Here is an 11468-nt window from a genome sequence, read left to right as displayed (position 1 = left end):
AGAAATTGCTGTGGATCCTTTTGGGCAAGGGGGGGGGGGGGGGGGGGGGGGAGTACATGAGAAAGCTGTAAACTAGTGACTAAGCTGAGAGCAGGAGAAGCGGTGATAACATGAGGCCTATTCTTTGGTTTGTAGTTTTGGTTGTCTCTCCTCAGGTTTGCTGCACCCAGATTATATTTAATCTTCAAGGTCAGCAGCAAAGGCCATCACTTTACTGCTAACTGCAAATCCAGCCCTCGTAGAACAGCTCATAAAGACAGAGGAGTATGGTGACCATAGATCATAGAATTTACAGTGCTGCAGGAGGCCATCAGATCTACACCTGCCCTTGGAAAGAACATCCTACCCATGCCTCCACCCTATCCCCGTAACCCAGTAACTCCACCCAACCTTTTGTGACACTAAGGGCAATCCACCTAACCTGCACATCTTTGGACTGTGGGAGGAAACCGGAGCACCCGGAGGAAACCTACCCAGACACTGGGAGAACGTGCAGACTCCACATAGATAGTGACCCAAGCCGGGAATCGAACCTGGGACCCTGGAGCTGTGAAGCAACTGTGCTAACCACTGTGCTACCGTGCTGACCAGACCTTTTTATTTCACTGGGACAGTCCTAGGTTTTCATTGAAGGTCCCTGCGATCCTGCAACTTCCCCAAAATCATTTAGATGCGGTGCCTTTTAAGCATTTCTCTTTCTTGATAACTTTTGCACTACGCGAATGGGAACAACATAGTAGCAAAGTACTAATGTAACCCAAATTAAAACAGAGAAGATACAACAGGGCTGAGGTTGGGGGGCACACCTTGCGATGATTGACGGCTGACCCCAGGCAGGCACACCCAACTGGGCTGGCGCTCCAGGAGCTATCGCAACATTGTCTGGGCAACCTTCCTGGATGCAGTGTTGACAGCATCTCTTAGGAACCATAACAGCAGAGGATCTGCAGCAGGTGGTGTACACAAGGTAAAAGTGCTGAATGAGGTGGTTGGGGAGAAACCGCTCAGTATTGTAATGGAGTAGGCCACATCCACTCTCACATCCCCTTAATATGAAACTGGATATTACCAGGAGCTGGTTAATGGGTCCCAGATTTGACTTTTGAAAACCTGAACACCCCACAGAGGAATACAAGGGCAGTTCAATCAGCCCCTTCAGCCAGCTCCATCATTCGATTAGATCATGGCTGATCTGCCTCAAAAAGCGAAGGGGGGGGGGGGGGGAGAGGGGGAGAGGGAGTACATGAGAAAGCTGTACACTCGTGACTATGCTGAGAGCAGGAGAAGCGGTGATAAGTGGCATATTCTTTGGTTTGTAGTTTTGGTTGTCTCCCCTCTGATTTGCTGATATATATTTTGAGTTTCGCGTTTCCGTCTGGCTGTCTAAGGTTTGTCCCTCGTGCCTTCCTGTACCCGTTGGGAAAGGTGGGGTCGGTGGAGCTGGCTGTCTGTCTGTGCGGCTTTTCTGAGATTCCCGGTGGGCAGGGCCGGTCCTGCCAGCATGGCGTTCACCCTGTACTCGCTGCTCCAGGCTGCCCTGCTCTGTGTCAACGCCGTGGCCGTGCTGCATGAGGAGCGCTTCCTCAACAAGAGTGAGTGAGCCGGGCCTCTTAAAGGGGACCGTCCTTAAAGGGACACCGCGCGGACAGGGGCTCTCGGCAATGAACTAACAACAACTTATTACAGCCTAGCGCCCCTCCCCCGCCATAGCAACAGCCCTGAAGCGCTTTGTAAGGAACATTTTCAAACAAGCAATAAATGGCACCGAGCCACACATTAGGCCAGGTGACCGACCAAAAGGTAGGTCAAGGAAGTCGGCGTTTGAGGTGCACCAGGAGGGAGGTGGAGAGGCTCGGGGATTCCTGAGCTGAGGACTTTGGCAGCTGAAGGCTGGCCGCCTTCCTCCCTCTGCATACAATTCCCACTCTGGCTAAATTTCCACTTGATGATGGACAGACAGTGAGGGATTACAGTTACAGTGTGCTGGTTTAGCACACTGGGCTAAATCGCTGACTTTTAAAGCAGGCCAGCAGCACGGTTCGATTCCCATACCAGCCTCCCCGAACAGGCGCCAGAATGAAACAGGCGCCAGGCACAGTAACTTCATTGAAGCCTACTCGTGACAAGCAATTTTCATTTAATGATCTGTTTTTTTGATTTGTAGCCAATGAAGATTTTTAAAGAGGGAGTTTCTCACGTACAGAGGGAAGGAACACTGCACTGTATTTTGGATGAGACATTAAGCTTAGGTCTTTCTGCCGGCTGCGTTGGATGTAAAAGAACCCCTGATACTACTTCAAAGAAGAGCAGGGGAGTTGTCTCTGCTGTCCTGGCCATATTTAACCCTCAATCATCATCACTACATACTGATTACATTCAGTGCTCCAAAAGCTAGTGTTTGAAACAAACATGTTGGACTTTAACCTGGTGTTGTAAGACTTCTTACTGTGCTCACCCCAGTCCAACGCTAGCATCTCCACATACTGATTATATAGTCATTATCACATTGCTGTCTGTGAAAGTTTGATTTGTGCAAAATTGACTACTGTGACATTTTCTTTTTTTATATAAATTTAGAATACCCAATTCATTTTTTTTCCAATTTAGGGGTAATTTAGCATGACCAATCCACCTATCTGCACATCTTTGGGTTGTGGGGGTGCGGCCCATGCAGACACGAGGAGAATGTGCAAACTCCACACGGTCAGTGACCCGGGATCGAACCTGGGACTGTGGCTGTGAGGCCGCAGTGCTAACCACTGCACCACCGTGCTGCCTGACATTTTCTACATTACAACCGAGACTAAACTTCAAAAGTATCACATTGGTTGTAAAGCGCATTGAGATGTCTACTGGTCATGAAAGGGACTATGTAAATGTAAGTCTTCCTTCCACAACAACAAAAACAGAAAATGCTAGACAATCAGCAGGTCTGACAGCATCTGTGGAGAGAGAAGGGAGCTAACATTTCGAGTTTGGATGACTCTTTGTCAAAGCTGGCAAGTCCGTCAAGTCTTCCTTCCTCTTTCTGTTTTGAATGATTATAAGGTTTTTTTCAAACTAGTTTTGAAAAGCATTATACCCTCGCATTATACCCTTCACTGACAATGTCGAAAGACTTTTATCCCATTACGGTGAAGGGTTACACTCTGTACCTCACTCAGTTGCTACAGTTCTGTTATGCAGGAATCAGTCGGCTCTGAACAAAATAAATAGAAACAGGAGTAGGCCATTCAGCCCTCCGATCCTGCTCCGCCATTTAATAAGATCGTGGCCATCTAACACTCACTAAGTCAACTTTCCTGCCTTTTCTCCATAAACCTTCATTTCACCACTCATTATAACCCCATCAATCTCAGCCTTGAAAATGTTCAAGGACTCAGCTTCCAGAAGTAAAGAATTCCAAAGATTCACCACTCCTTGAGAAGAGAAATTCTTTATTAAATCCGTCTTAAACAAGCATCCCTTTATTCTGTGACTATGCCCTCTGGTCCTACCAAGATCATGGCTGATCTGAACAATCCTGTCAGACCCCCTCAGAATCTTATACGTTTCAACCAGATCATTTCTCATTCTTCCAAACTCCGAGAGCATGGGCCTTTCGGGGATAGGGCGGGGGAGTGAGTCTAGGTACGGTGCTCTTTAGGAGGGTTGGTGCAGACTCAATGGGCTGAATGGCCGTCTGCACTGTAAGGATTCTATGATAACTTGTTCAATCTTTCCTCACAAGAAAACCTTTCATCCCAGAAAATGACCTAGTGAACCTTCTGAACTATCACGAATGCATGTATATCCCTCCTTAAATAAGGAGACCAAACCTGTCATCTAAGTGTGGTCTCACCCCCTTCGAGGGTATAAAATGGTAGTTATTACTAAGACATGGCTGCAAGATGCAGCCAAGTTATATGGTCTACAGGAAAGAGTGGAAAAGTTGCAGAGGTGGACAAGCAGCCTTGTCTATTGAGGATGAAATCACATCAATGATAGTGGGTGTAAGGAGGCAATGGAGAATTTCTGGGTAGAATTAAAAAACAGAAGATTATTTAAGACTGTGGTGGGAATGGTGTATAGGCCTCCAGTAACAGCTTTGAAATGGTAGATTGTATAAATAAACGAGCATGTAGCAAAAGCAGGGCAATTAAAAAAAAAAAAATTTGGAGTACCCAATTATTCTTTTCCAATTAAGGGGCAATTTAGTGTGGCCAATCCACCTAGCCTGCACAGATTTGGGTTGTGGGGGTGAGACCCATGCAGTCATGGGGGGAATGTGCAAACTCTACACAGACAGTGATCCAGGGCCGATATCGAACCCGCGTCCTAAGCGCCCTGAGGCAGCAGTGCTAACTACTGTGCCATAAAGCAAGGCAATTTTAATGTGGGTTTGAATTTTCATATAGATTATAGATTAAGATAGACAGATTACATGTCAGAACGGGAATGAAATTTATGCATTTGGGGTGGTTTTCTGCAACAATAGGTATGCAAAATCAGGTCTGGGTTGAGTAGACAGGGAAAATGTTTCCATTGGTGGAGAGATTGAGAACAAGAAGGCACAGATTTAAGATGAATGGTAACATGAGGAAAAACTTTTTCACGCAGTAGTGGTTAGGAATGCCCAGCCTGAGAGTGTGATGGAGGCAGGTACAATCGAGGCATTCAAGAGGAAATTGGCTTGTTATCTCATGGAATTCTGGCTGCAGAAGAAGGCAATCTGGCCTCTCGAGTCTGCACCGACCTTCCGAAAGAGGCCACTCCACCCAGGCCCACTCCCATGCCCACAACATCTTTGAACATTAAGGGACAATTTAGCATGGGCAATCTACTTAAACTGCACATCTTTGGACTGTGGGGGGGAAACCTGAGCATCCGGAGGACACCCACGCAGACACGTGCAAACCCCACACAGGCAGTCATCCAAGGCCGGAATCAAACCCGGGTCACTGGTGCTGTGAGGCAGCAGTGCCTACCACAATACAACTTGAATTGCAACTGCATTCTATAAAAGAAGAATATGCAGGGCTGTAGAGAAAAGGAAAGAGAGTGGCACGAGATTAAATGCTCTAACGGAGGTGTGGTGCAGACATGTTGGGGCAAATGGCCTCGTATGCTGTAACAATTCTGTGAAGATGTCCTAATAATGATGGGGGTGTTTTAAATTTAAACCAGGAAACTTGACTCTGATCAGTCAAGGCATTGTCCCAAGGAATTAACCAGCAACTGGCTGTCACTTATTTTGTTTAGCTGAAACAGGTGCAATGTAGTGCATGTTCTTCCAGTCATGCCGACGGTGCACATCCGCCACGGGTTTCTCAATGACAAGGGGTGCATTCAACAGGCTGCCTCTGCCGCTGCAAAACATGTAGCAGGTTGTGCAGAAAATCCTGTCCCATGTTTTGGGTTTCGCAAGCACAGGCTAGTTAGGTACAGTCTAAACCTTGCCCTTTGCAAACAATGGAAAGGGCATGCTGTTTAATATGATCCGCCTGTCTTTGGGACACAGTCTACAAACCTGGCATCACACTGGCACTGAAATTCATAGACCACATTACTCATTTGTAATAGGCATCTTTTTGGTTTGATGGCAGCATCCTGTTAGCGGTGAATATCACTCGTGTTGCTACTGCACAGTAACAGCGTGAAACAGCTAGCTTCACCTGTTGCTCAGTTTTTTGAGGTACCTTGCCCTTCCCAGGGTAATCTGAGGTAGACTGGGCACTTTTCAGAGCAGAAAGTGATTAACCTGGGACCATTCATGAGTTTCCGTGATTCAAAGTGTAAAATGATCTGCTCAGGGTAGCCATTATCCCGCAAGATGCATTTAGGCAGTTGATGCACCCTATTTCAGCATCAAGCTTGTCTGGTGAGCAAATGGCTTAGACCCAATTTGCTGATAAGAATTTCCAACACATGGGTTGACCAGTGAAGGTAGGTTTGCGGTAGACCCTGGTAGAAACCCCCTGGAAGATTTCTCAATTAGAACTTCAAGGAAATTATTACACGGAGCTGTGGTTGAAATGTAGCAAACTCACCATCCACTTATCGGATGTATTCAAGGGGTAATTTAGTTATCATTCCATCGACGACATGTTTCTGATTGAACCCAACAAAGATGTTTCCGAGAGCTGGGCCTAATGGTCATGGCAACACCATCTATTTGGGCCTGCATGGTGTCATTAAAACTGAAGTGCGTGAGTTACCGAGTTCATAATGAATGTTCAATAAATACTGATCCACGCAATGGTGGTAGGTCTGGATCGCCATGACTGCAGCACAAATATCTATGGCTTCCTTAAGTAGAGTATTGATGAATAGGCTAGCAATAAATTTGTTATTTCCCGACATTTGATATTCTTGCGAATTGTCCTGATGAGTGCAAGACAAAAAGCTTTGACAGAAAAGTCTCTTTCAGCAATACTTATAAATAGTGATGATAGGATTGAGTTCAGTGTAGTGCCTAAAAGAGAGAAATAGGGACAGCTACAAAGAATCTCGGTTTATACTGACTAAAATGTAATGAGAAAGAAATTGCCCACTTTAAACTGGACAAATTTGTAAAATGACAGAAGATCAGTGGATGGTGTTCAAAAAGGAATTGATTGTGACACAGAAGCAGTCTATACCCCTAAGGGGCAAGAGCTCAGGTTTCCAAAAAACAGCCCAGATACCTATAGAGGTAACGGACAACATGAAAATGAGAAAAAACATAGAAAATGCAAAGAAAAAGCACTTATCCTGGTAAATGGAAAGAGACACAAAGTGCAAATGACAAGACAAATAAAAGAGCTACAAAAAAGGGAGTAGGAAAAGAAACTTGCAAAGGAAATCAAAATAAAGACAAACTTTTTACACTCATTAGGTAAAAGAGTGTTGTCAAGAGCAATGTCGAATCCTTAAACAGATATTCGGATACTAATACACATAAGGAAATGGGAAACATTAAATAATTACTTTATCAATGAATCGCCAAAATTAATTTAAGGAAACTGACAGTTGCTGCTTGCTGTTGTGGTATGTCACAATTGTCTGTCGTGCATCATCCACACATCCACTGTAGCTCACCTGTAATCACACTGACATCTGTCATCCTAATACAGCTAAGTTGACCCCTCTTTCTAGTGCCCTCTAGCAGACATTTCTGTAGCTTTTCAACTCTGATCGTTTCAGGTTTTTGCTATTTACCGTTCTTTTTGATCTTGCTATTTTAAGCACCTCTTCATTGGTCTTACGGTCTGTAAATGGAAATTTTAGCATACACCTTAACAACCTCATTTCAAAGCCCTCTACATAACTGACAGTTATGATGAAGATAATGACACTAAAGAGTGGCAAATCCTCAGCAACAGGTAGTTTCCATTCCAGGGTTTTAAATAAAGTAGGCGAGAACATTGCAGATGCCCTAATCAAAGTTCTCTTGATTTGGGAACCATTCCTCTGATTGTAAAATTCTGCAAGCCACTGTTATTTGAGAAAGGTGAGAGAGGGAAATCAGGCAATTATGAACCATCTAATCTACTGCGGTGTTAGAAAATTTCTAAAGTTACTGAATATGTCAAACATTTTCACTTATCAGAGAGATCCAGCATGGATTTGTAAAAGGCAGGTCGTGCCTGACAAATCTGATTGAATGTTTTGAAATGGTGACTAAAATAGTGGCCAGGGGTATGCCTATGGATTTTTAAAATGTCTTTCAGAAGGCACATGACAAAGCCCTCATAAGACACTGTTAGCTAATGTTAAAGGTCATGGAATTGAACTCAGGTTATTGATCTGGTGAGGAAAGTAGCTGAGGGGAAGGAAACAGAGAATCGGGGTAATGGGGCAGGTGCTCTAACTAGCAGGTGTCATGCAAGAGGCCTCAACTATATTCTATTTTTATTACCAACTTGGGTGATGGGATAGAAACTCACATTTCTAAATTTGACGTTGACAGAAAGATAGGTGGCATTGTAAGCATAAACATACAAAGATATTAAGTGAATGGCAAAACAGTGCTCACAAGATTTCAACATACTCAAAAATGAGATTATCCACTTTGGACCTAAAAAGGATAGAACTACTTTCTAAAAGGAGACTAGAAACAATGGATGTCCAAAAATACTTGGAGGTCCATGTACATAAATTATTAAAATGTTATGAACAGGTAAAAAAATAATAATCAGAAAGCCTAATGGAATGCTGCTCTTTATAACGAGTGATCTGGAATACAGGGGTCAGAAGTTATGTTACAGCGAAAACAAATTGGTGGTTAGACAAAACCTGGAGTACTGAGAGTAGTTTTGGGCACACTTAGAAAGGATGAACTAGTCTTTGGAGGGAATGCAATATAGATTTATCAGAATGAATGCAGGATTCCAGGGGTTACATTGAGAAGAGAGATAACACAAATTAGTGTTGTATTTTATGAAATTCAGAAGATTAAGGGGTGATTTGATTAAAGTTTGACGATATTAAGAGAAGCAGATAAGGCAGATAGAGAAGTAGAGAAGGCAGATCGAGATAAACTAGTTCCACTGATTGGATGTCTGACAGTCTAAAAATTCTAGCCAGACTTTTTGGAGTGAAATTAGGAAACATCAACGTACAGAGGGTGATCGAAGTTTGGAACACTCTTCTGCAAATGACAGTAGATCCTGGATCAATTGCAACTTTTAAGTACGTGATAGATCTTTAACTAAATTAAGGGATAAGAGGCCCATGGCAGCTTTATCAAGTTAGTCACATTTCCACCATGATCTCACTCCATGACAGAATAGGCTCAAGGGAGTTAAATTGCCTTCTTGTCTTCATATGTAACTTATCCTGAATGCATCAGATGGCCTGCCGAATGATGGGGCAGGCTAGGAGAACTTGGCTTGTTGCCGGTGTCAGCTCCAGTATTTCTGTAATGAGGAAAAGAGATTATCCAGCCCCGAGATGAATAGACTTCTGTCTTTTAAATGATCGTAATAAAAGGGCAGCAATGATTAAAATCAAAACTCCATAATAAGGCCATTGTAAAACTATCATTATTTGTAATTCAGCTTCAGAATGATAAACTGCCAAATCATGTATTTTTAAGTTTACATTTGTAACTAAATTTCATTTGACAATGTTTTTGTAGTTGGCTGGGGGACAGACCAGAGCGTCGGTGGTTTTGGAGAAGAGCCAGGGATTAAATCACAGCTCGTAAATCTAATCCGATCCGTACGAATGGTGATGAGGCGTAAGTTTTACAGATCTGCTATCTGATCTTTATCATATTTAATCTGCAAAGACTTTGAACTCTATCTTCCTCATATTTTATACATTGATTTTGATCACGTTTTTTTAAAATTATAGCCACCAAATTTCAATCACAATCTCTTACTGGTCACGGGAAATGTAAGGTGCTGCTTGATCTCTTGTACGAGGCATCTTTTCCATTCTTCCGCCTGAACATTTTGGAAATGGAAAATTATTGCCATTTATTGAAGCCTGTTTGCTTTCCACCTCCTGAAAGGACTAAATCTATGACAGGCATGACGTCTTAGTCGCCAAACACTCCACAATATCCCAGTCATGTGGGACTAGGCTATTAAATTGTAACACATCACAGTTGGACTTTCTATTCTCTTTGCATGTCCTTATTTTTGGAGAGGACTTGCTAGATAGGGAGCAAAAACCCTGGCTTTTCCTCCCTGCTTTTTGGTGGTCTAGGTATTTTTAGGTGAATAATAGCATCCCCACTGTCCAATGTTGCTTTGGTTACAATCTGCTAATTCAGTACAAACCAGCTATAAAATCAGAGATCTTCCTCACCTATTTTTGTACTCTGCAATGCATTTGTCAATTGTTGTGATCAGTGTAAATTATTGAGGTTGTTACAATATGGCCACAAGAATCAATCATAAAATAACTGACCTGTCCCTTATCTTTTCCTTCTCTAGTGCCGTTGATAGTACTGAACTCCATAACAATTGTACTCTTATTACTTTTCGGATGAAGGATTGGAAAAGAACATTAACACTGTCCTCTATGGTGATGAGAGAATGCAGGATTTTCTACATTAGTGGAGATTTGCAACATATTTTGCTGTTTAACTCCATGATCTCCCTCAAAGCTCCTTTGAACTGTCGTAAAAGCAAACTTATGGCATTACATATTTCAGTGTTTTGTAGACTTTAAAATATGAAAAGAAAATGGGATCAATTAAATAAATAATTTGAACTTTTCAGTGGCCTGTTCCAATTAAACTATGGAAATTTACAGTTGGCCTCTGTAATGTGCTGTTTTGACTTATCTGCACGCAGTGTTTACATGGTGGTGTAAGAAATGTGGAGGAAGAAGCACAGGGTGGAGTCCTATAGATATCGTTGGAGTTGGATACATGGAGGGTAGTACACAGTCTAAACCCAGCACAGTCGAGCAATAGAAACTGGTGTCTTCCTCAACCCTATGATTTCAGAGTAATAAATCACCAATTGCTCCACTGTCTCTTAAAGCGTCAGACTGCTTGTCCAAAGCACAGTACTGGATGAGCTCCATTTGCTCCAAGAAAATATTGGGAAGACCATTGTTTGTGCTCCCTGACACAAACTCTTCCCTAGCCACTGAATCCATTTGCTTCTCTGGCAATTGTTAGACCCTGAAAAGAGCTTCTGGCTACGTAGCTACAGCATTACTAAGATCACATTTTCCACTTCTGCAATATCACCGTGTTTAGCCACTGTCTCAGCCTATCTGCTGCAGAAACTTTCAGGGAATCCCTATAGTGCAGAGGAGACCATTTAGCCCTTCGAGTCTGCACCGACCCTCTGAAAGAGCACTCCACCCCAAGCTCCCTCCCCATCTATATCTATACCATTCATCTATATTTTTGTTGCCACTAGTTTTGCACATTCTACCCGACAATGTCGAAAATTGCGCAGGTGTGTCCTGTACACAAGAAACAGGACAAATCCAACCCAGCCAATTACCACCCCATCAGTCCACTCTCCATCAGCTTTAAACAAGGTTCTACTTGGACTTACTTGCAGCTGGAGCTTGTTAATTAGTTAATTGCATTAGGCCAGTTTTTAGAAGCTAGAGTCACAGTATAAATAGGGGCTAGATACAGTGCAGACTTTGTTTTGCACTGAGTGCTGAGCTTGTGGCATTTGAGTGCTACAGTGAGAGTTTGGTGACTGAGGGAGTTAGGTGAGGAGGGAGTAAGGTGCTCCTGACATTTAATTCCATATATTTATCAAAGAGCGTGAAGGGAGCCAGGAGTCTAGAGTACAGCTGACTGGAAGCAGAGTCGGAGGGCGGAGGTCCAGTTGGTCCACGGGGCAGCTAATTCTGTAAAGTAAGAGGGGATGGAGGCTAGGGCAGTTGCATGCTCCTCCTGTAGGATGTGGGTGGTGAGGGATACCACCGGTGTCCCCGCTGACTATACCTGCGGGAAGTGCACCCAACTCCAGCTCCTCAGAGACCGTGTTAAGGTACTGGAGCTGGAGCTGGATGAACTTCGG

The 11468-nt window shown here is 43.4% G+C and overlaps 1 protein-coding gene across 1 annotated transcript; it reads left to right on the top strand.

The window, feature by feature from the left end:
- Positions 1–1384: 1384 nt before the first annotated feature.
- ier3ip1 (immediate early response 3 interacting protein 1) lies at positions 1385–10226 on the top strand. Its single transcript, XM_038790477.1, has 3 exons — positions 1385–1592; positions 9101–9202; positions 9906–10226. The coding sequence occupies exons 1-3, from the start codon at positions 1502–1504 to the stop codon at positions 9959–9961; spliced, it is 249 nt and encodes an 82-aa protein (XP_038646405.1). The 5' UTR covers positions 1385–1501; the 3' UTR covers positions 9962–10226.
- Positions 10227–11468: the final 1242 nt, after the last annotated feature.

The sequence above is a fragment of the Scyliorhinus canicula genome, chromosome 3 (genome assembly GCF_902713615.1).
Source record: "Scyliorhinus canicula chromosome 3, sScyCan1.1, whole genome shotgun sequence".
Classification (NCBI taxonomy): Eukaryota; Metazoa; Chordata; class Chondrichthyes; order Carcharhiniformes; family Scyliorhinidae; genus Scyliorhinus; species Scyliorhinus canicula.
The sequence above is the reverse complement of the archived record's forward strand: the minus strand, read 5'-3'. Positions and strand labels throughout refer to the sequence as shown.